General features: G+C 54.5%; 1 protein-coding gene and 1 long non-coding RNA gene across 2 annotated transcripts; one reads left to right on the top strand and one right to left on the bottom strand.

The window, feature by feature from the left end:
- The first annotated feature begins 8828 nt into the window (after positions 1-8828).
- LOC137317897 (uncharacterized) lies at positions 8829-9625 on the top strand. Its single transcript, XR_010961770.1, has 3 exons — positions 8829-8878; positions 9403-9490; positions 9579-9625. It is a non-coding gene; the product is annotated as an uncharacterized lncRNA (long non-coding RNA).
- Positions 9626-15314: 5689 nt separating this feature from the next.
- Positions 15315-16623, bottom strand: LOC137317898 (loricrin-like; the record flags this gene model as incomplete). Its single annotated transcript, XM_067980900.1, has 1 exon — positions 15315-16623. A coding segment is annotated over one exon (1309 nt), but the record flags the coding sequence as incomplete, so codon positions are not given.
- Positions 16624-25345: the final 8722 nt, after the last annotated feature.

Here is a 25345-nt window from a genome sequence, read left to right as displayed (position 1 = left end):
TCTCCTTAAAACCTCCCTCTTTGACCGAGCTTTTGGTCGCCTGTCCGAATATCTCATGTGGCTCGGGGTCTGATTTTGTTTGATAATCGCTCCTGTGAAGCACCTTGGGGACGTTTTACTATGTTAAAGGCGCTGGATAAATATAAGTTGTCACTGTCCCTTTAACTAGAGAACACACAGAATAGGTCAGTCACTGTCCCCTTTAAATACAGGACACACAATAGGACAGTCGCTGTCCCTTTAAATAAAGGACACACAATAGGACAGTCGCTGTCCCTTTAAATACAGGACACACAATAGGACAGTCGCTGTCCCTTTAAATACAGGACACACAATAGGACAGTCGCTGTCCCTTTAAATACAGGACACACAATAGGACAGTCGCTGTCCCTTTAAATACAGGACACACAATAGGACAGTCCCTGTCCCTTTAAATACAGGACACACAATAGGACAGTCGCTGTCCCTTTAAATACAGGACACACAATAGGACAGTCGCTGTCCCTTTAAATATAGGACACACAATAGGACAGTCGCTGTCCCTTTAAATAAAGGACACAATAGGACAGTCGCTGTCCCTTTAAATAAAGGACACACAATAGGACAGTCGCTGTCCCTTTAAATACAGGACACACAATAGGACAGTCGCTGTCCCTTTAAATACAGGACACACAATAGGACAGTCGCTGTCCCTTTAAATACAGGACACACAATAGGACAGTCGCTGTCCCTTTAAATACAGGACACACAATAGGACAGTCGCTGTCCCTTTAAATACAGGACAAACAATAGGACAGTCGCTGTCCCTTTAAATACAGGACACACAATAGGACAGTCGCTGTCCCTTTAAATACAGGACACACAATAGGACAGTCGCTGTCCCTTTAAATACAGGACACACAATAGGACAGTCGCTGTCCCTTTAAATACAGGACACACAATAGGACGGTCGTTGTCCCTTTAACTTTCACAGCTAAATAATGCCCAACTCATTAAACTGCCACGACAGAAAATAACAGGGGTTAAAAAACCCACAGCCTGTCCCTGGAATCACACCGACCCGTCACACCGACCCGTCACACCGACCCGTCACACCGACCCGTCACACCCCGCGAGCAGCGGGCGCTGCCCCCTTTAATAGCCTGCTGAGTCCCACCCTGATCACGAGCCCGAGGCGGGGAGAGGGAGATTACCCTGACCCGGGGGGGGGAGGGGGAGAGATTACCCTGACCCGGGGGGGGGGAGGGGGAGAGATTACCCTGACCCGGGGGGGGGAGGGGGAGAGATTACCCTGACCCGGGGGGGGGAGGGGGAGAGATTACCCTGACCCGGGGGGGGGGGGAGGGGGAGAGATTACCCTGACCCGGGGGGGGAGGGGGAGAGATTACCCTGACCCGGGGGGGGGAGGGGGAGAGATTACCCTGACCCGGGGGGGGGAGGGGGAGAGATTACCCTGACCCGGGGGGGGGGAGGGGGGAGAGATTACCCTGACCCGGGGGGGGAGGGGGAGAGATTACCCTGACCCGGGGGGGGGAGGGGGAGAGATTACCCTGACCCGGGGGGGGGGGGGAGGGGGAGAGATTACCCTGACCCGGGGGGGGGGGGGGGAGGGGGAGAGATTACCCTGACCCGGGGGGGGGGGGGAGGGGGAGAGATTACCCTGACCCGGGGGGGGGGGGGGAGGGGGAGAGATTACCCTGACCCGGGGGGGGGAGGGGGAGAGATTACCCTGACCCCGGGGGGGAGGGGGGAGGGGGAGAGATTACCCTGACCCGGGGGGGGGAGGGGGAGAGATTACCCTGACCCGGGGGGGGAGGGGGAGAGATTACCCTGACCCGGGGGGGGAGGGGGAGAGATTACCCTGACCCGGGGGGGGAGGGGGAGAGATTACCCTGACCCGGGGGGGGGGGGGGAGGGGGAGAGATTACCCTGACCCGGGGGGGGGGGGGGGAGGGGGGAGAGATTACCCTGACCCGGGGGGGGGGGGGGGAGGGGGAGAGATTACCCTGACCCGGGGGGGGGGGGGGGAGGGGGAGAGATTACCCTGACCCGGGGGGGGGGGGGGGAGGGGGAGAGATTACCCTGACCCGGGGGGGGAGGGGGAGAGATTACCCTGACCCGGGGGGGGAGGGGGAGAGATTACCCTGACCCCGGGGGGGGAGGGGGGGAGAGATTACCCTGACCCGGGGGGGGAGGGGGGAGAGATTACCCTGACCCGGGGGGGGAGGGGGGAGGGGGAGAGATTACCCTGACCCGGGGGGGGAGGGGGAGAGATTACCCTGACCCGGGGGGGGAGGGGGAGAGATTACCCTGACCCGGGGGGGGGGGGGAGGGGGAGAGATTACCCTGACCCGGGGGGGAGGGGGAGGGAGGGAGTGTGGGGGGGGGGTTGAGGGAGGGAGTGTGGGGGGGGGGTTGAGGGAGGGAGTGTGGGGGGGGGGTTGAGGGAGGGAGTGTGGGGGGGGGGTTGAGGGAGGGAGTGTGGGGGGGGGGGTTGAGGGAGGGAGTGTGGGGGGGGGGTTGAGGGAGGGAGTGTGGGGGGGGGGGTTGAGGGAGGGAGTGTGGGGGGGGGGTTGAGGGAGGGAGTGTGGGGGGGGGGTTGAGGGAGGGAGTGTGGGGGGGGGTTGAGGGAGGGAGTGCGGGGGGGGGGGTTGAGGGAGGGAGTGCGGGGGGGGGGGTGAGGGAGGGAGTGCGGGGGGGAGTGCGGAGCGGGGGGAGTGCGGAGCGGGGGGAGTGCGGAGCGGGGGGAGTGCGGAGCGGGGGGAGTGCGGAGCGGGGGGAGTGCGGAGCGGGGGGAGTGCGGAGCGGGGGGAGTGCGGAGCGGGGGGAGTGCGGAGCGGGGGGAGTGCGGAGCGGGGGGAGTGCGGAGCGGGGGGGAGTGCGGAGCGGGGGGAGTGCGGAGCGGGGGGAGTGCGGAGCGGGGGGAGTGCGGAGCGGGGGGAGTGCGGAGCGGGGGGAGTGCGGAGCGGGGGGGAGTGCGGAGCGGGGGGAGTGCGGAGCGGGGGGAGTGCGGAGCGGGGGGAGTGCGGAGCGGGGGGAGTGTGGAGGGGGTTCAGGGAGGGAGTGTGGAGGGAGACCCCCCCCCCACTGATCCGCTGGGAGACCCTCCTCCGGCCGGGGGGGGCGGTGCTGCCGCTCCCGGGTGACAATGTGCAGGAAGCGAGGCCGAGCCCGGGGCCGGGCCACAAATCCAGGCCGCAGGCGGCGGGGCCGGGCCGGGCCGTCCCGTCAGCGGAGTCCGAGGCTGCTCCCCCCGCCAGGCCCTGTCTGTCTGTGTGTCTGGTCTCCCCGCCTGTCTGTCTGTCTGTCTGTCTCGGGCCCAGACTCTGGCGGGGGGAGGGGGGAGGGGAATCCGGAAGCCCCGCCCTCCGCGCCTGCCCCGATTGGCCGAGAGCCGCCGTCAATCAAACCCGGGGGAGGGGCGGGGCCGGGGCCTGGTCGCTTCACCTCACAAACTGGAGCCGAACTACCAGGGAAGAGGGACTGAAGCCCTTCGCTGGGGGGAGGGGGAGGGGGAGGGGGAGGGGGAGGGGGAGGGGGAGGGGGAGGGGGAGGGGGAGGGGGAGGGGGACTAAAGCCCTTCGCTGGGGGGAGGGGGAGGGGGAGGGGGAGGGGGAGGGGGAGGGGGACTAAAGCCCTTCGCTGGGGGGAGGGGGAGGGGGGACTAAAGCCCTTCGCTGGGGGGAGGGGGAGGGGGGACTAAACCCCTTCGCTGGGGGGAGGGGGAGCGGGGAGGGGGAGGGGGACTAAAGCCCTTCGCTGGGGGGAGGGGGAGGGGGACTAAACCCCTTCGCTGGGGGGAGGGGGAGGGGGACTAAAGCCCTTCGCTGGGGGGAGGGGGAGGGGGACTAAACCCCTTCGCTGGGGGGAGGGGGAGGGGGACTAAAGCCCTTCGCTGGGGGGAGGGGGAGGGGGACTAAAGCCCTTCGCTGGGGGAAGGGGGAGGGGGACGAAACCCCTTCGCTGGGGGAAGGGGGAGGGGGACGAAACCCCTTCGCTGGGGGAAGGGGGAGGGGGACGAAACCCCTTCGCTGGGGGGAAGGGGGAGGGGGACTAAAGCCCTTCGCTGGGGGGAGGGGGAGGGGGACTAAAGCCCTTCGCTGGGGGGAGGGGGAGGGGGACTAAAACCCTTCGCTGGGGGGAGGGGGAGGGGGAGGGGGACTAAAACCCTTCGCTGGGGGGAGGGGGAGGGGGACTAAACCCCTTCGCTGGGGGGAGGGGGAGGGGGAGGGGGGAGGGGGACTAAACCCCTTCGCTGGGGGGGAGGGGGAGGGGGGACTAAACCCCTTCGCTGGGGGGAGGGGGAGGGGGACTAAACCCCTTCGCTGGGGGGAGGGGGAGGGGGGACGAAACCCCTTCGCTGGGGGGAGGGGGAGGGGGACGAAACCCCTTCGCTGGGGGGAGGGGGAGGGGGACGAAACCCCTTCGCTGGGGGGAGGGGGAGGGGGACGAAACCCCTTCGCTGGGGGGAGGGGGAGGGGGACGAAACCCCTTCGCTGGGGGGAGGGGGAGGGGGACTAAACCCCTTCGCTGGGGGGAGGGGGAGGGGGACTAAACCCCTTCGCTGGGGGGGGGGGGAGGGGGACTAAACCCCTTCGCTGGGGGGGGGGGGGAGGGGGACTAAACCCCTTCGCTGGGGGGAGGGGGAGGGGGACTAAACCCCTTCGCTGGGGGGGGAGGGGGAGGGGGACTAAACCCCTTCGCTGGGGGGAGGGGGAGGGGGACTAAAGCCCTTCGCTGGGGGGGGGGGGGGGGGGGGAGGGGGACTAAATCCCTTCGCTGGGGGGGGGGGGGGGGGGGAGGGGGACTAAACCCCTTCGCTGGGGGGGGGGGGGGGGGAGGGGAGGGGGACTAAACCCCTTCGCTGGGGGGGGGGGGGGGGGGGAGGGGGAATTAATTCATCCATTTTACACAATGAAGCAAACTCAGTTCCTGGTTGTGAAGGTTTATTACGGGAGGGGAAACTTCTCCAGGGCTCCGGAGGAAAGAGTCGGGGGAGCGGGACTGATCAGATGGCTCTTCAAAACGAGCCAGCACAGGCACAATGGGCCGAATGGCCTCATCCTAGCATTCTGGGATTCGACAGCCAGGCCATTCGGCCAGTCAGGTCCACACGAGCCTCCTCCCTCCCTCCTCCATCTCACCCTCTCACCATCTCCTTCTATCCCTTTCTCCCCCATGTGTTTATCGAGCTTCCCCTTAAATCCATCTCCACTATTCACCTCAACCACTCCTTGTGGGAGTGAGTTCCACATTCTCACCACTCTCTGGGGAAAGAAGTTTCTCCTGAATTCCCCATTGGATTTATTAGTGACTCTCTTATATTTATGGCCCCCCCCTAGTTCTGGTCTCCCCCACAAGTGGAAATATCTTCTCTACGTCTACCCTATCGAACCCTCTCATAATCTGAAAGACCTCCATCAGGTCACCCCTCAGTCTTCTCTTTCCCAGAGAAAAATGCCCCGGCCTGTTCAGCCTTTCCCCTCAGTTCTGGGATCACCCTGGTAAATCTTATGATGTGGGGTGAACTTTAATGTAAGGAATAAAATTAATCATTTTTGCTATAAAAAAATTATTCTCGATTTTTGAAAGAGTGAGGGCCGAACATTAAACAGCACAATTAACGCAAAACATCCTGAGGTGCTTCACAGCAGCAGAATGATAGAATAAGGAAGGCCAGTGAACTGGGCCATTCCAGCTCTGTGCGAGGACAGAATGATACGAGAAGGCCAATCGGCCCATCATGTGGGCTACTTTTAAAGAGCTTGAGTGGTGCCACATAAATAGAACTCTTTCTTCACACTGGGAGTGAATGCGAAGGGGTTGGGTCCATCGTATATCGCTGGGATACAGTACTGGTGGGTACAGGTCCGTCACTGTATAACCCTGGGGTACAGTACTGGTGGGTACAGGTCCGTCACTGTATAACACTGGGGTACAGTACTGGTGGGTACAGGTCCGTCACTGTATAACCCTGGGGTACAGTACTGGTGGGTACAGGTCCGTCACTGATAAACCCTGGGGTACAGTACTGGTGGGTACAGGTCCGTCACTGATAAACCCTGGGGTACAGTACTGGTGGGGACAGGTCTGTCACTGTATAACACTGGGGTACAGTACTGGTGGGGACAGGTCTGTCACTGTATAACACTGCGGTACAGTACTGGTGGGTACAGGTCTGTCAGTGTATAACACTGGGGTACAGTACTGGTGGGTACAGGTCTGTCACTATATAACACTGGGGTACAGTACTGGTGGGTACAGGTCTGTCACTGTATAACACTGGAGTACAGTACTGGTGGGGACAGGTCTGTCACTGTATAACACTGGGGTACAGTACTGGTGGGTACAGGTCTGTCACTGTATAACACTGGGGTACAGTGCTGGTGGGTACAGGTCTGTCAGTGTATAACACGGGTACAGTACTGGTGGGGACAGGTCTGTCACTGTATAACACTGGGGTACAGTGCTGGTGGGTACAGGTCTGTCAGTGTATAACACTGGGGTACACTACTGTTGGGTCCAGGTCTGTCACTGTATAACACTGGGGTACAGTACTGGTGGGTACAGGTCTGTCACTGTATAACACTGGGGTACAGCACTGGTGGGGACAGGTCTGTCACTGTATAACACTGGGGTACAGTACTGGTGGGTACAGGTCTGTCACTGTGCAACACTGGGGTACAGTACTGGTGGGGACAGGTCTGTCACTGTATAACACTGGGGTACAGTACTGGTGGGCACGGGTCTGTCACTGTGCAACACTGGGGTACAGTACTGGTGGGGACAGGTCTGTCACTGTATAACACTGGGGTACAGTACTGGTGGGTACAGGTCTGTCACTGTATAACACTGGGGTACAGTACTGGTGGGGACAGGTCTGTCACTGTATAACACTGGGGTACAGTACTGGTGGGTACAGGTCTGTCACTGTATAACACTGGGGTACAGTACTGGTGGGGACAGGTCTGTCACTGTATAACACTGGGGTACAGTACTGGTGGGGACAGGTCTGTGACTATAACACTGGGGTACAGTACTGGTGGGGACAGGTCTGTCACTGTATAACACTGGGGTACAGTACTGGTGGGTACAGGTCTGTCACTGTATAACACTGGGGTACAGTACTGGTGGGGACAGGTCTGTCACTGTATAACACTGGGGTACAGTACTGGTGGGGACAGGTCTGTCACTGTATAACACTGGGGTACAGTACTGGTGGGGACAGGTCTGTCACTGTATAACACTGGGGTACAGTACTGGTGGGTACAGTACTGGTGGGTACAGGTCTGTCACTGTATAATACTGGGGTACAGTACTGGTGGGTACAGGTCTGTCACTGTATAACACTGGGGTACAGTACTGGTGGGTACAGGTCTGTCACTGTATAACACTGGGGTACAGTACTGGTGGGGACAGGTCTGTCACTGTATAACACTGGGGTACAGTACTGGTGGGGACAGGTCTGTCACTGTATAACACTGGGGTACAGTGCTGGTGGGTACAGGTCTGTCACTGTATAACACGGGTACAGTACTGGTGGGTACAGGTCTGTCACTGTATAACACTGGGGTACACTACTGTTGGGTCCAGGTCTGTCAATGTATAACACTGGGGTACAGTACTGGTGGGTACAGTACTGGTGGGTACAGGTCTGTCACTGTATAATACTGGGGTACAGTACTGGTGGGTACAGGTCTGTCACTGTATAACACTGGGGTACAGTACTGGTGGGGACAGGTCTGTCAGTGTATAACACTGGGATACAGTACTGGTGGGGACAGGTCTGTCACTGTATAACACGGGTACAGTACTGGTGGGTACAGGTCTGTCACTGTATAACACTGGGGTACAGTACTGGTGGGTACAGGTCTGTCACTGTATAACACTGGGGTACAGTACTGGTGGGTACAGGTCTGTCACTGTATAACACTGGGGTACAGTACTGGTGGGTACAGGTCTATCACTGTATAACACTGGGGTACAGTACTGGTGGGTACAGGTCTGTCACTGTATAACACTGGGGTACAGTACTGGTGGGTACAGGTCTGTCACTGTATAACACTGGGGTACAGTACTGGTGGGTACAGGCCTGTCACTGTATAACACTGGGGTACAGTACTGGTGGGTACAGGTCTGTCACTGTACAACACTGGGGTACAATACTGGTGGGGACAGGTCTGTCACTGTATAACACTGGGGTACAGTACTGGTGGGGACAGGTCTGTCCCTGTATAACACTGGGGTACAGTACTGGTGGGGACGGGTCTGTCACTGTATAACACTGGGGTACAGTACTGGTGGGCACAGTTCTGTCACTGTATAACACGGGTACAGTACTGGTGGGGACAGGTCTGTCACTGTATAACACTGGGGTACAGTACTGGTGGGTCCAGGTCTGTCCCTGTATAACACTGGGGTACAGTACTGGTGGGTACAGGTCTGTCACTGTATAACACTGGTACAGTACTGGTGGGTACAGGTCTGTCACTGTATAACACTGGGGTACAGTACTGGGGGGTACAGTTCTATCACTGTATAACACTGGGGTACAGTACTGGGGGGTACAGGTCTGTCACTGTATAACACTGGGGTACAGTACTGGTGGGTACAGGTCTGTCACTGTATAACACTGGGGTACAGTACTGGTGGGGACAGGTCTGTCACTGTATAACACTGGGGTACAGTGCTGGTGGGTACAGGTCTGTCACTGTATAACACTGGGGTACAGTACTGGTGGGTACAGGTCTGTCACTGTATAACACTGGGGTACAGTACTGGTGGGGACAGGTCTGTCACTGTATAACACTGGGGTACAGTGCTGGTGGGTACAGGTCCGTCACTGTATAACACTGGGGTACAGTACTGGTGGGTACAGGTCTGACACTGTATAACACTGGGGTACAGTACTGGTGGGTACAGGTCTGTCACTGTATAACACGGGTACAGTACTGGTGGGTACAGGTCTGTCACTATAACACTGGGGTACAGTACTGGTGGGTGCAGGTCTGTCACTGTATAACACTGGGGTACAGTACTGGTGGGTACAGGTCTGTCACTGTATAACACTGGGGTACAGTACTGGTGGGTACAGGTCTATCACTGTATAACACTGGGGTACAGTACTGGTGGGTACAGGTCTATCACTGTATAACACTGGGGTACAGTACTGGTGGGTACAGGTCTGTCACTGTATAACACTGGGGTACAGTACTGGTGGGTACAGGTCTGTCACTGTATAACACTGGGGTACAATACTGGTGGGGACAGGTCTGTCACTGTATAACACTGGGGTACAGTACTGGTGGGTACAGGTCTGTCACTGTATAACACTGGGGTACAGTACTGGTGGGGACAGGTCTGTCACTGTATAACACTGGGGTACAGTACTGGTGGGGACAGGTCTGTCACTGTATAACACTGGGGTACAGTACTGGTGGGTACAGGTCCGTCACTGTATAACACTGGGGTACAGTACTGGTGGGTACAGGTCTGTCACTGTCTTACACTGGGGTACAGTACTGGTGGGTACAGGTCTGTCACTGTCTTACACTGGGGTACAGTACTGGTGGGGACAGGTCTGTCACTGTATAACACTGGGGTACAGTACTGGTGGGTACAGGTCTGTCACTGTCTTACACTGGGGTACAGTACTGGTGGGTACAGGTCTGTCACTGTATAACACTGGGGTACAGTACTGGTGGGTCCAGGTCTGTCACTGTATAACACTGGGGTACAGTACTGGTGGGGACAGGTCTGTCACTGTATAACACTGGGGTACAGTACTGGTGGGTGCAGATTTTCACTCCCACTGTACACAATCCCAATGGACCCGTCCCCTTCCCATTCACACCCATTGCACACAATCCCAATGGACCCGACCCCTTCCCGTTCACTCCCACTGTACACAATCCCAATGGACCCGACCCCTTCCCATTCACTCCCACTGTACACAATCCCAATGGACCCGACCCCTTCCCATTCACTCCCACTGTACACAATCCCAATGGACCCGACCCCTTCCCATTCACTCCCACTGTACACAATCCCAATGGACCCGACCCCTTCCCATTCACTCCCACTGTACACAATCCCAATGGACCAAACCCCTTCCCATTCACTCCCACTGTACACAATCCCAAGGACCAAACCCCTTCCCATTCACTCCCACTGTACACAATCCCAATGGACCCGACCCCTTCCCATTCACTCCCACTGTACACAATCCCAATGGACCCGACCCCTTCCCATTCACTCCCACTGTACACAATCCCAATGGACCAAACCCCTTCCCATTCACTCCCACTGTACACAATCCCAATGGACCAAACCCCTTCCCATTCACTCCCACTGTACACAATCCCAATGGACCCGTCCCCTTCCCATTCACACCCATTGCACACAATCCCAATGGACCCGACCCCTTCCCGTTCAGTCCCACTGTACACAATCCCAATGGACCCGTCCCCTTCCCATTCACACCCATTGCACACAATCCCAATGGACCCGACCCCTTCCCGTTCACTCCCACTGCACACAATCCCAATGGACCCGACCCCTTCCCGTTCACTCCCACTGTGCACAATCCCAATGGACACGACCCCTTCCCGTTCACTCCCACTGTGCACAATCCCAATGGACCCGACCCCTTCCCATTCACTCCCACTGTACACAATCCCAATGGACCCGACCCCTTCCCGTTCACTCCCACTGTACACAATCCCAATGGACCCGACCCCTTCCCGTTCACTCCCACTGTACACAATCCCAATGGACCCGACCCCTTCCCATTCACTCCCACTGTGCACAATCCCAATGGACCCGACCCTTTCCCATTCACTCCCACTGTACACAATCCCAATGGACCCGACCCCTTCCCATTCACTCCCACTGTACACAATCCCAATGGACCAAACCCCTTCCCATTCACTCCCACATGGTCGATCGCCAGGACACAGCCATGGTGACCCCGTACCCCATGGGAGTAAACATCGTCCCCTCCCGCCCCGGCAATATCCCCCAACCACCCATAACCCAAACACTGATCGGCGGGATCCCAGCCCCAGCCCCAGCCGGTTTGCGAGGAGCCGCCATTGTCAGTGAGCACCCCCTGGAATGGGGGTCACACCCCGCTGGGTGATAGAAGGGGCAAGCATGGGGGCAGAAATTAAATACAGCCTGTGAATCGAAGGGGAAATGGAATTAACAGGGACCCAAATATAAACCCTTTCATTCCATTTTGTTGTCTTGAATTGAAGGGTCACACTCGGGTCCAGAACGCAAATAAAGGGGAAAAGATGGAATCTGAGCAACACAAATGGGCCAAAAAACAAATAAAGCTCAAAATTAAAAATGCACAATGGAATTAAATGGGAGGAAATCGGGGCAAAAAATAAACCCTGACATTAAAAGGGGAAATGTAATTAAAGGGGCTCAAACTAGGGGGGAAATAAGTAAATCCTTTAATGAAAGGGGATTAAATTGAATTAATGTGCAACAAATTGGGGCAAAAATGAGTAAATGTTCAAGAAAATTTGCTCAAATGTGGCAAAAAAATAAGTAAACCCTTTAATGAATTAAAGGGGCTGAAATTGGGGCAGGGAATAAATATATTCTTCAATTAAAGGGACAGAAGTTGGGGCAAAAAATAAATAAACCCTTTAATTAAAGGGGTAGAAATTGGGGCAAAAAAATAAGTAATCTCTTTAATTAAAGGGAATGAAATGGAATTAAAAGGGGTAAAAGTTGGGGCAAAAAATAAGTAAACCCTTTAATTAAAGGGGTATTAATTGGGGCAAAAAATAAGTAAACCCTTTAATTAATTAAAGGGGTAGAAATTGGGGCAAAAAATAAGTAAACCCTTTAATTAATTAAAGGGGCAGAAGTTGGGGCAAAAAATAAGTAAAACCTTTAAAGGGGCAGAAATTGAGGCAAAAGGCAAGTGAAGCCTTTAATTAAAGGGGATGGGGCATTAAAGGGGATGGAGGGTATTAAAGGGGATGGAGGGTATTAAAGGGGATGGAGGGTATTAAAGGGGATGGAGGGTATTAAAGGGGATGGAGGGTATTAAAGGGGATGGAGGGTATTAAAGGGGATGGAGGGTATTAAAGGGGATGGAGGGTATTAAAGGGGATGGAGGGTATTAAAGGGGATGGAGGGTATTAAAGGGGATGGAGGGTATTAAAGGGGATGGAGGGTATTAAAGGGGATGGAGGGTATTAAAGGGGATGGAGGGTATTAAAGGGGATGGAGGGTATTAAAGGGGATGGAGGGTATTAAAGGGGATGGAGGGTATTAAAGGGGATGGAGGGTATTAAAGGGGATGGAGGGTATTAAAGGGGATGGAGGGTATTAAAGGGGATGGAGGGTATTAAAGGGGATGGAGGGTATTAAAGGGGATGGAGGGTATTAAAGGGGATGGAGGGTATTAAAGGGGATGGAGGGTATTAAAGGGGATGGAGGGTATTAAAGGGGATGGAGGGTATTAAAGGGGATGGAGGGTATTAAAGGGGATGGAGGGTATTAAAGGGGATGGAGGGTATTAAAGGGGATGGAGGGTATTAAAGGGGATGGAGGGTATTAAAGGGGATGGAGGGTATTAAAGGGGATGGAGGGTATTAAAGGGGATGGAGGGTATTAAAGGGGATGGAGGGTATTAAAGGGGATGGAGGGTATTAAAGGGGATGGAGGGTATTAAAGGGGATGGAGGGTATTAAAGGGGATGGAGGGTATTAAAGGGGATGGAGGGTATTAAAGGGGATGGAGGGTATTAAAGGGGATGGAGGGTATTAAAGGGGATGGAGGGTATTAAAGGGGATGGAGGGTATTAAAGGGGATGGAGGGTATTAAAGGGGATGGAGGGTATTAAAGGGGATGGAGGGTATTAAAGGGGATGGAGGGTATTAAAGGGGATGGAGGGTATTAAAGGGGATGGAGGGTATTAAAGGGGATGGAGGGTATTAAAGGGGATGGAGGGTATTAAAGGGGATGGAGGGTATTAAAGGGGATGGAGGGTATTAAAGGGGATGGAGGGTATTAAAGGGGATGGAGGGTATTAAAGGGGATGGAGGGTATTAAAGGGGATGGAGGGTATTAAAGGGGATGGAGGGTATTAAAGGGGATGGAGGGTATTAAAGGGGATGGAGGGTATTAAAGGGGATGGAGGGTATTAAAGGGGATGGAGGGTATTAAAGGGGATGGAGAGTATTAAAGGGGATGGAGGGTATTAAAGGGGATGGAGGGTATTAAAGGGGATGGAGGGTATTAAAGGGGATGGAGGGTATTAAAGGGGCATTAAAGGGGATGGAGGGTATTAAAGGGGATGGAGGGTATTAAAGGAGCATTAAAGGGGATGGAGGGTATTAAAGGGGCATTAAAGGGGATGGAGGGTATTAAAGGGGCATTAAAGGGGATGGGGGTATTAAAGGAGACGGAGGGTATTAAAGGGGATGGAGAGTATTAAAGGGGCATTAAAGGGGACGGAGGGTATTAAAGGGGCATTAAAGGGGACGGAGGGTATTAAAGGGGACGGAGGGCATTAAAGGGGATGGAGGGCATTAAAGGGGCATTAAAGGGGATGGAGGGCATTAAAGGGGCATTAAAGGGGACGGAGGGTATTAAAGGGGCATTAAAGGGGATGGAGGGTATTAAAGGGGACTGAGGGCATTAAAGGGGACGGAGGGTACTAAAGGGGCATTAAAGGGGATGGAGGGCATTAAAGGGGATGGAGGGTATTAAAGGGGCATTAAAGGGGACGGAGGGTATTAAAGGGGCATTAAAGGGGACGGAGGGTATTAAAGGGGCATTAAAGGGGTCGGAGGGTACTAAAGGGGCATTAAAGGGGATGGAGGGTATTAAAGGGGACGGAGGGTACTAAAGGGGCATTAAAGGGGATGGAGGGCATTAAAGGGGATGGAGGGTATTAAAGGGGCATTAAAGGGGACGGAGGGTATTAAAGGGGCATTAAAGGGGACGGAGGGTACTAAAGGGGCATTAAAGGGGTCGGAGGGTATTAAAGGGGCATTAAAGGGGATGGAGGGTATTAAAGGGGCATTAAAGGGGACGGAGGGTACTAAAGGGGCATTAAAGGGGACGGAGGGTATTAAAGGGGCATTAAAGGGGACGGAGGGTACTAAAGGGGCATTAAAGGGGACGGAGGGTATTAAAGGGGCATTAAAGGGGACGGAGGGTACTAAAGGGGCATTAAAGGGGACGGAGGGTACTAAAGGGGCATTAAAGGGGCAGTGGACGATCCCCCGCCCGCCCGCCTGCCCCGGGTTTAAAGGCCGCCCCGCCGCGGGGAAGCGCTGGTGCCCGGGGAGGGTGAGGCAGCCGCCGGGTTCCCCGTGTGATCCGCCATCCTCCGGGGCCCGGGCCTAGCCCCAGGCCTCAGACCACGGCCTCGGGCCCCTGACTCACCCCGCTCTCCGGTTCACGGTCGGGATCCGGATCCGCTCGCCCGCCGCCGCCGCCATTTTAAAATCAACAACAATAAAAAAAACCCCAGGCGCCGCGCGGGGTTCCCGAGGACCCGCCTCCCGCCGCTCCCTATTGGCCGACGCGCCCGGCCGCCGACGCCAATCGGCCCGCTGATAGGTGCTGACGCCCGTCAATCATGGGCGGGGCTTCCGCTTGCCACAATCCCGCCTCCCGCCGCTCCCCATTGGCCGCCGCGCCCGGCCGCCGCCGCCAATCTGCCCGCTGATAAGTGCGGACGCCCGTCAATCATGGGCGTGGGTTCCGGTTTCCTCCATCCCGCCTCCGCCCGCTCCCCATTGGCCGCCATCGCCCGGCCGCCGACGCCAATCTCCCCGCTGATAGGTTCGGATGCCCGTCAATCATAGGCGGGGTTCCGGTTACCTCCCTCCCGCCCACCACAGGCGCCGCTCTCCGCTGCCATTGGCTGGAATCGCTGTCAATCAAGGCGAGCTGACGTTCCCCTTTCACCCGCCCGCTCCCCCAATCGCCGATCCCATTGGCTCGGCTTCCTATCCATCAGGATCCGAACGCCCGCCCAATGGCTGCGCTGCAAATCTGATTGGCTGTTCTCCGCGTCAATCAACAGGTTGCGGCCGGGCTCCATTTTTACTGGCTGCGGGTTCGCGTCAATCATCGGGAGGCGAGTTCCGCCCCTCCCGAAGCGGAGATCCGATTGGCCGAGCGCGCTGTCAATCAGCGGGTCTTTCCTTCCATCCGCCTTTAAATCAAAGGATCGCCGCGGGGTTTCCCGCTCCGTTCACCGGCCCCTGGGTTTGGTGACGATAAAATCCCGCAGGCGAGCGGCGGCCGCCTCAGGGGCTGTGAGGCCCCCTCATTTACATAACGGTCATCAGCGCCATTGTGAGCGGGCCTGGCCGGAAGTGACGTGATTTCGATGGTGGTTGACGGGTCAGGGGGTTAAAGGTCAGTCCGAGGGGGCAGGGGTCAGCTGGCCGTGGGTGTCCAGTGCCCGAGTGACCGCCGGATGATCCTGAGTGACCGCCGAGTGATCCTGAGTGACCGCCGAGTGACCGCCGGATGATCAGCGAGTGACCACCGGATGATCCTGAGTGACCGCCGAGTGACCGCCGGATGATCAGCGAGTGACCGCCGGATGATCCTGAGTGACCGCCGGATGATCCTGAGTGACCGCCGAGTGATCCTGAGTGACCGCCGAGTGACCGCCGGATGATCAGCGAGTGACCACCGGATGATCCTGAGTGACCGCCGAGTGACCGCCGGATGATCAGCGAGTGACCACCGGATGATCCTGAGTGACCGCCGAGTGACCGCCGGATGATCAGCGAGTGACCGCCGGATGATCCTGAGTGACCGCCGGATGATCCTGAGTGACCACCGGAAGCCCACCCGAGTGACCGCCGGAAGCCCACCCGAGTGACCGCCAAGTGACCGCCAGAAGCCCACCCAAGTGACCGCCAAGTGACCGCCAGAAGCCCACCCGAGTGACCGCCGAGTGACCGCCGGAAGCCCACCCGAGTGACCGCCGAGTGACCGCCGGAAGCCCACCCGAGTGACCGCCGAGTGACCGCCGGAAGCCCACCCGAGTGACCGCCGAGTGACCGCCGGAAACCCACCCGAGTGACCGCTGAGTGACCGCCGGAAGCCCACCCGAGTGACCGCCGGAAGCCCACCCGAGTGACCGCCGAGTGACCGCCGGAAGCCCACCCGAGTGACCGCCGGAAGCCCACCCGAGTGACCGCCGGAAGCCCACCCGAGTGACCGCCGGAAGCCCACCCGAGTGACCGCCGGAAGCCCACCCGAGTGACCGCCGGAAGCCCACCCGAGTGACCGCCGGAAGCCCACCCGAGTGACCGCCGGAAGCCCACCCGAGTGACCGCCGGAAGCCCACCCGAGTGACCGCCGGAAGCCCACCCGAGTGACCGCCGGAAACCCACCCGAGTGACCGCCAAGTGACCGCCGGAAGCCCACCCGAGTGACCGCCGGAAGCCCACCCGAGTGACCGCCGGAAGCCCACCCGAGTGACCGCCGGAAGCCCACCCGAGTGACTGCCAAGTGACCGCCGGAAGCCCACCCGAGTGACCACCGGACGACCACCCGAGTGACCACTGATTTTCCACCTGAATGTCCAGCCAGGTCACCGCCCAAGTAACCACCAGGTGATCGCTGGGTGAACACCCGAGTTACTTCCGGGTGACCGCCCGAGTGGCCAGCTGAGTGACCGCCGAGCGGTCATTTGTCCCGAGATGGCCACCGTTTTTACCTGTGTCCAAGTTGACTCTTTCCCTCCCCTCCCCCCGCCCACAATTGGCGCTGCTGATTGGTCAGGAAGGGCATCGTACGGCCGCGCGAGGGGCCCCCGGGGATCAGCCTGGGCCTGGGCGAACCCCCAAAGGGACGACTTCCCGGAGGGTTCGGCGCGAGGGCCCCTCGTCCACAACCGGCCTCCAACCGGCCTCCATCGCTGCTCCACCAACAATCTGGCGGGAGGAACGAGGAGGCCACGGACTGCTCGGATAATCAGAGTCTAAATGGGGGAGAGGGGCAGAGGGATCTGGGGGGACAGACACACAAATCACTAAAAGTAGCAACGCAGGTTAATAAGGTCATAAAAAAGGCAAATCAAACACTGGGGGTCATTCCTAGAGGGATAGAATTGAAAAGCAGAGAAGTTCTGTTAAACTTGTATAGAACCTTGGTTAGACCACACTTGGAGCACTGTGCACAGTTCTGGTCTCCATATACCTTGGTTAGACCACACTTGGAGCACTGTGCACAGTTCTGGTCTCCATATACCTTGGTTAGACCACACTCGGAGCACTGTGCACAGTTCTGGTCTCCATATACCTTGGTTAGACCACACTCGGAGCACTGTGCACAGTTCTGGTCCCCATATACCTTGGTTAGACCACACTCGGAGCACTGTGCACAGTTCTGGTCCCCATATACCTTGGTTAGACCACACTCGGAGCACTGTGCACAGTTCTGGTCTCCATATACCTTGGTTAGACCACACTCGGAGCACTGTGCACAGTTCTGGTCTCCATATACCTGGGTTAGACCACACTTGGAGCACTGTGCACAGTTCTGGTCTCCATATACCTCGGTTAGACCACACTCGGAGCACTGTGCACAGTTCCGGTCTCCATATACCTTGGTTAGACCACACTTGGAGCACTGTGCACAGTTCCGGTCTCCATATACCTTGGTTAGACCACACTCGGAGCACTGTGCACAGTTCCGGTCTCCATATACCTTGGTTAGACCACACTCGGAGCACTGTGCACAGTTCCGGTCTCCATATACCTTGGTTAGACCACACTCGGAGCACCGTGCACAGTTCTGGTCTCCATATACCTTGGTTAGACCACACTCGGAGCACTGTGCACAGTTCCGGTCTCCATATACCTTGGTTAGACCACACTCGGAGCACCGTGCACAGTTCTGGTCTCCATATACCTTGGTTAGACCACACTCGGAGCACTGTGCACAGTTCTGGTCTCCATATACCTCGGTTAGACCACACTCGGAGCACTGTGCACAGTTCCGGTCTCCATATACCTCGGTTAGACCACACTCGGAGCACTGTGCACAGTTCTGGTCTCCATATACCTTGGTTAGACCACACTCGGAGCACTGTGCACAGTTCTGGTCTCCATATACCTCGGTTAGACCACACTCGGAGCACTGTGCACAGTTCTGGTCTCCATATACCTCGGTTAGACCACACTCGGAGCACTGTGCACAGTTCTGGTCTCCATATACCTCGGTTAGACCACACTCGGAGCACTGTGCACATTTCCGGTCTCCATATACCTCGGTTAGACCACACTTGGAGCACTGTGCACAGTTCTGGTCTCCATATACCTTGGTTAGACCACACTCGGAGCACTGTGCACAGTTCTGGTCTCCATATCCCTTGGTTAGACCACACTCGGAGCACTGTGCACAGTTCTGGTCTCCATATTATAAAAAGGATATCGAGGCACTGGAGAAGGTGCAAAAATGATTTACCAGGACGATACCAGAACTGAGAGGTTTATAACTATCAGGAAAGTCTGAACAGGCCGGGGCTCTTTAGAAAAGAGAAGACTGAGGGGTGACCTGATGGAGGTCTTTAAGATTATGAGAGGGTTCGATAGGGTAGACGTAGAGAAGATGTTTCCACTTGTGGGGGAGACCAGAATGAGGGGGGGCCATAAATATAAGAGAGTCACTAATAAATCCAATGGGGAATTCAGGAGAAACTTCTTTCCCCAGAGAGTGGTGAGAATGTGGAACTCACTCCCACAAGGAGTGGTTGAGGTGAATAGTGGAGATGGATTTAAGGGGAAGCTCGATAAACACATGGGGGAGAAAGGAATAGAAGGAGATGGTGAGAGGGTGAGATGGAGGAGGGAGGGAGGAGGCTCGTGTGGAGCATAAACACCGGGATAGACCTGATGGGCCGAGTGGCCTGTTTCTGTGCTGTGGACCCGATGTAATATTCTGTGTAACCAACGTGTCAGCCCTCGCGAAGCACCGCCTTCCCAAGCCAATCAGGGAAGCAAACAGACTCTTCGCTGCCCAATTGGATGATTCTCACCTTCACCCTTTTTTCCGACCCTCCGCTGGACGAGGAATTGACTCCAATCCCGACGCCAAAAAGTTGTTGATAACGGACGAGGTTCAGTTTGGAGACAGGTTACTCGTGGTGTCCCCCCCCCCTGCCCAGGGGTCGGTCCTGGACCCCACCGCTGGTGATGGCCTTTATTGATGACCTGGACAGCGGCGTTGGGAGTGTGGCCAGTCCGTTTTCAATTGACACCAAAGTCCGTAGCAGGATTAAGGGGGTCGAGGGGTGCAATCAAATCCAAGAAAAGACGTCAATGTGCTGGGGGGAGAGGGCCACACATTGGCAATTGGAGTTTAATTTAGATAAATGTGGTCTCATGCACGTTGGCCGGGCCAACACAGAACACAGGTTTCATTTTGAGGGAACAATACGGGAAGAGGTTGAGAGAGAGATCTCGGCGTTACTGTGCACAGGCCACTGAGGGTTTGTGTCCAATGGGGAGAAACTGTAACTGAGACTAACAGGGTATTGGGCTGTATTAACAGAACCATCCAGTGTAAATCAAAGGAGACCATTCTGTCCTTGTCCAGGTCGCTGGTCAGACCTCACCTGGAGCACTGGGTCCAGTTTAGGTTCCCCCAGATGGTGGGCGAGAGAGTGGCCTTCGAAAAGGTCCAGAGGAGAGTTACCAGAATGATTCCTCGTTTAAAGGACCTCAGCTCCTCGGGTAGGCTCGAGGCCCTCGGTCTATTTACCGTCGAGCAGTGTAGACCTGGAGATGATCCAACAAGAGAGAGTCTAACCACCTCCCCTTGACATTCAACGGCATTACCATCGCCGAATCCCCCACCATCAACATCCTGGGGGTCACCATTGACCAGAAGCTTAACTGGACCAGCCATATAAATACCATGGCTACAAGAGCAGGTCAGAGGCTGGGTATTCTGCGGCGAGTGACTCACCTCCTGACTCCCCAAAGCCTTTCCACCATCTACAAGGCACAAGTCAGGAGTGTGATGGAATACTCTCCACTTGCCTGGATGAGTGCAGCTCCAACATCACTCAAGAAGCTCGACACCATCCAGGACAAAGCAGCCCACTTGATTGGCACCCCATCCACCACCCTAAACATTCACTCCCTTCACCACCGGCGCACTGTGGCTGCAGTGTGCACCATCCACAGGATGCACTGCAGCAACTCGCCAAGGCTTCTTCAACAGCACCTCCCAAACCCGCGACCTCTACCACCTAGAAGGACAAGGGCAGCAGGTACATGGGAACAACACCACCTGCACGTTCCCCTCCAAGTCACACACCATCCCGACTTGGAAATATATCGGCCGTTCCTTCATCATCGCTGGGTCAAAATCCTGGAACTCCCTTCCTAACAGCACTGTGGGAGAACCTTCACCACACGGACTGCAGCGGTTCAAGAAGGCGGCTCACCACCACCTTCTCAAGGGCAATTAGGGATGGGCAATAAATGCCGGCCTCGCCAGCGACGCCCACATCCCATGAACGAATTTTAAAAAGTCCTCTTTCCCCAGAGAGTAGGGAGCCTCTGGGATTTGTTGGCGGCTGGTGTGGTGGGTGCCGACTGTCTGCCTTGGAGAGGGAGCTGGACCGCTCCTGACTGGGGCGGGAATCACATCAGATGGAAGGTCAGTGTCTTTACAGATATCACTCGGTCAGTGTGACCTCCTGGACCAGTTCCCATCGCCCGAGGCGGTGGGAGAGGGATTTCCCGGGTAATTATTTCCCTTATTGCCCCGGGGGATTTTCTTTGGTATTGTTTGCCTCTCCCACGAGCTAACGCGGCTGCGGAGGGAGAGGGAGCGGAGGGGAGGGAGGACGTGCCGAGTCAGGATGGCCCGGCCATCATGGTGTCTGGCAGGTCTGAGGGACCCGCTGGGGTCCTGGACTTATACTGGGCCAGAATGAAGCAGGTTATTCTCAGACAGACGGGGGAAAGCTCGCAAATAAAATTACAGCATCATCGAAATATTTACACAGGAACAGGAGGAGGCCGTTCAGCCCCTCGAGCCTGTTACACCCATCAATCAGATCAGGGCTGTTCTGTATCTTCTCTCCATCTCTCCGCCTTTCCTCCATTTCCCTTAATCCCCTCACCCCAACAAATATCTATCGATCTCAGTCTTGAAACCTCCAATCGACCCCCGGCCTCCACAGCTTTTTTGGGGGAGAGTTCCAGATTCCCACTCCCCTTTGTATGAAGAAATGTTAGTAAAGGATGAAATCAGTGCAATAGTGAGAAAGGATATTGGCTCAGAAAATCAAGATGGAGAATCAGTCTGGTGGAGTTAAGAAGCACCAAGGGACAGAAAACACTGGTGGGAGTTGTCTACAGGCCTCCAAACAGTAGTGGTAATGTAGGGGATGGCATCAAACAGGAAATTAGAGATACATGTAACAAGGGTACTACAGTAATCATGGGTGACTTTAATCTACATATAGACTGGCCAAACCAAATTAGCAATAATACTGTGGAGGATGAATTCCTGGAGAGTGTATGAGATGGTTTTTTAGACCAATACGTTGAGGAACCAACCAGGGAACAGGCGATCCTAGATTGGGTATTGTGCAGTGAGAAGGGGTTAATTAATAATCTTGTTGTGCGGGGTCCCTCAGGGAAGAGTGACCATAACATGATAGAATTCTTCATTAAGATGGAAAGTGAAGGAGTCCAATCCGAAACTAGGGTCCTGAATCAAAACAAAGGAAACTACGAAGGTTGGAGGAGTGAGGTAGCCAATTGGATACAAAATTGGCTTGACGACAGAAGACAGAGGGTGGTTGTAGAGGGTTGTTTTTCAGACTGGAGGCCTGTGTCCAGCGGTGTGCCTCAGGGATCGGTGCTGGGTCCGCTGTTATTTGTTATTTATATTAATGATTTGGATGAGAATTTAGGAGGCATGGTTAGTAAGTTTGCAGATGACACCAAGATTGGTGGCATTGTGGACAGTGAAGAAGGTTATCTAGGATTGCAACGGGATCTTGATAAATTGGGCCAGTGGGCCGATGAATGGCAGATGGAGTTTAATTTAGATAAATGTGAGGTGATGCATTTTGGTAGATCGAATCGGGCCAGGACCTACTCCGTTAATGGTAGGGCGTTGGGGAGAGTTATAGAACAAAGAGATCTGGGAGTACAGATTCATAGCTCCTTGAAAGTGGAGTCACAGGTGGATGGGGTGGTGAAGAAGGCATTCAGCATGCTTGGTTTCATTGGTCAGAACATTGAATACAGGAGTTGGGATGTCTTGTTGAAGTTGTACAAGACATTAGTAAGGCCACACTTGGAATACTGTGTACAGTTCTGGTCACCCTATTATAGAAAGGATATTATTAAACTAGAAAGAGTGCAGAAAAGATTTACTAGGATGCTACCAGGACTTGATGGTTTGACTTATAGGGAGAGGTTGGATAGACTGAGACTTTTTTCCCTGGAGAGTAAGAGGTTTAGGGGTGATCTTATAGAAGTCTATAAAATAATGAGGGGCATAGATAAGGGAGATAGTCAAAATCTTTTCCCAAAGGTAGGGGAGTCTATAACGAGGGGGCATAGATTTAAGGTGAGAGGGGAGAGATACAAAAGGGTCCAGAGGGGCAATTTTTTCACTCAAAGGGTGGTGAGTGTCTGGAACGAGCTGCCAGAGGCAGTAGTAGAGGCGGGTACAATTTTGTCTTTTAAAAAGCATTTGGACAGTTACATGGGTAAGATGGGTATAGAGGGATATGGGCCAAGTGCAGGCAATTGGGACTAGCTTAGTGGTATAAACTGGGCGACATGGACATGTTGGGCCGAAGGGCCTGTTTCCATGTTGTAACTTCTATGATTCTATGATAGATTGGGGAGCTTCATTAAAAGAGATGACGGTGGATAGGCAATAGCTAACATTCAAGGAACGAATGCATGAATTGCAACAATTATTCATTCCTGTCTGATGCAAAAACACAAAAGGAAATGTGGCTCAAACATGGCTTACAAAAGAAATTAAGGATAGTATTAGATCCAAAGAGGAGACATATAAAATTACCAGAAAAAGCAGCAAGCCTGAGGATTGGGAGCAGTTCAGAATTCAGCAAAGGAGGACAAAGAGATTGATTAAGAGGGGAAAAATAGAGTATGAGAGTAAACTAGCAGGGAACATAAAAACTGACTGTAAAAGCTTCTACAAGTATGTAAAAAGAAAAAGATTAGTGAAGACAAATGTAGGTCCCTTACAGTCAGAAATGGGGGAAATTATAATGGGGAACAAAGAAATGGCAGAACAATTAAACACATACTTTGGTTCTGTCTTCACAAAGGAGGACACAAATAACCTGCCAGAAATGTTAGGGAACCAAGGGTCTAGTGAGAGGGAGGAACTGAAGGAAACCAGTATTAGTAAAAAAAAATAGTGCTAGGGAAATTAATGGGGCTAAAGGCTGACAAATCCCCAGGGCCTGATAATCTACATCCCAGAGTACTAAAGGAAGTGGCCCTGGAAATAGTGGATGCATTGGTGATCATCTTCTAAAATTCTATAGACTCTGGAACAGTTCCTACAGATTGGAGGGTGGCAAATGTAACCCCACTATTTAAATAAGGAGGGAGAGAAAAAACAGGGAATTACAGACCAGTTAGCCTAACGTCAGTAGTGGGGAAAATGCTGGAGTCTATTATAAAAGATGTGATAACAGAACACTTGGAGGGCATTAACGGGATTGGACAAAGTCAGCATGGGTTTATGAAAGGGAAATCATGCTTAGCAAATCTACTGGAGTTTTTTGAGGATGTAACTAGTAGAATAGATAGGGGAGAACCAGTGGATGTGGTGTACTTGGATTTTCAGAAGGCTTTTGATAAGGTCCCACACAAGAGGTTAGTGTGCAAAATTAAAGCACATGGGATTGAGGGGAATATACTGGCATGGATTGAGAATTGGTTGACAGACAGGAAACAGAGAGTAGGAATAAACGGGTCTTTTTCCGGCTGGCAGGCAGTGACTAGTGGGGTACCGCAGGGATCAGTGCTTGGGCCCCAGCGATTCACAATATATATCAATGATTTGGATGAGGGAACTAAATGTAACATTTCCAAGTTTGCAGACGACACAAAACTGGGCTGGAATGTGAGATGTGAGGAGGATGCAAAGAGGCTCCAATGTGATTTAGACAAGTTGGGTGAGTGGGCAAGAACATGGCAGATGCAGCATAACGTGGATAAATGTGAGGTTATCCACTTTGGTTGTAAAAACAGAAAGGCAGATTAATATCTGAATGGTGATAGATTGGGAAAAGGGGAGGTGCAACGAGACCTGGGTGTCCTTGTACACCAGTCACTGAAAGCGAGCATTCAGGTGCAGCAAGCAGTTAGGAAGGCGAATGGTATGTTGGTCTTCATTGCAAGAGGATTTGAGTACAGGGGCAGGGATGTCTTACTGCAGTTATACAGGGCCTTGGTGAGACCACATCTGGAGTATTGTGTGCAGTTTTGGTCTCCTTATCTGAGGAAGGATGTCCTTGCCATGGAGGGAGTGCAACGAAGGTTTACCAGACTGATTCCTGGGATGGCAGGACTGACGTATGAGGAGAGATTGGGTCGACTAGGCCTATAGTCACTAGAGTTTAGAAGAATGAGAGGGGATCTCATCGAAACATATAAAATTCTAACAGGACTGGACAGACTAGATGCGGGGAGGATGTTCCCGATGGCTGGGGAGTCCAGAACCAGGGGTCACAGTCTCAGGATACGGGGTCGGCCATTTAGGACTGAGATGAGGAGAAATTTCTTCACTCAGAGGGTGGTGAACCTGTGGAATTCTCTCCCACAGAAGGCAGTGGAGGCCAAGTCACTGAATATATTGAAGAAGGAGCTAGATAGATTTCTCGACACAAAAGGCATCAAGGGGTATGGGGAGAGAGCGGGAATATGGTATTGAGATAGAGGATCAGCCAGGATCATATCGAATGGGGGAGCAGGCTCGAAGGGCCGAATGGCCGACTCCTGCTCCTATTTTCGATGTTTCCCGAGATCGTCTAGGAATGGTTCTGCTGTTGCCATTTCCAGCGAATCGAGACTCATCCTTTGTGTGTTAACCTCGTCCATTCCCACCCTCCTGATCTTGCACCATCATCCTGCCATTTAATCACTCCTGCCCCCCGCCCGATCTCACACCTTCCCCTCTGTCCCGACCGCCCCTCACACTGGCTGAAAAACTGTTAAATCTCCAACTTCTTCCAGTTCGGACAAAAGGTCTTTGACTGAAAACATTAACTCTGTTTCCCCACAGACACTGTCCCACTCTCTGATCTTCACCACCATTCTCT

This window comes from Heptranchias perlo, unplaced genomic scaffold, assembly GCF_035084215.1.
Source record: "Heptranchias perlo isolate sHepPer1 unplaced genomic scaffold, sHepPer1.hap1 HAP1_SCAFFOLD_639, whole genome shotgun sequence".
Classification (NCBI taxonomy): domain Eukaryota; kingdom Metazoa; phylum Chordata; class Chondrichthyes; order Hexanchiformes; family Hexanchidae; genus Heptranchias; species Heptranchias perlo.
The sequence above is the reverse complement of the archived record's forward strand: the minus strand, read 5'-3'. Positions and strand labels throughout refer to the sequence as shown.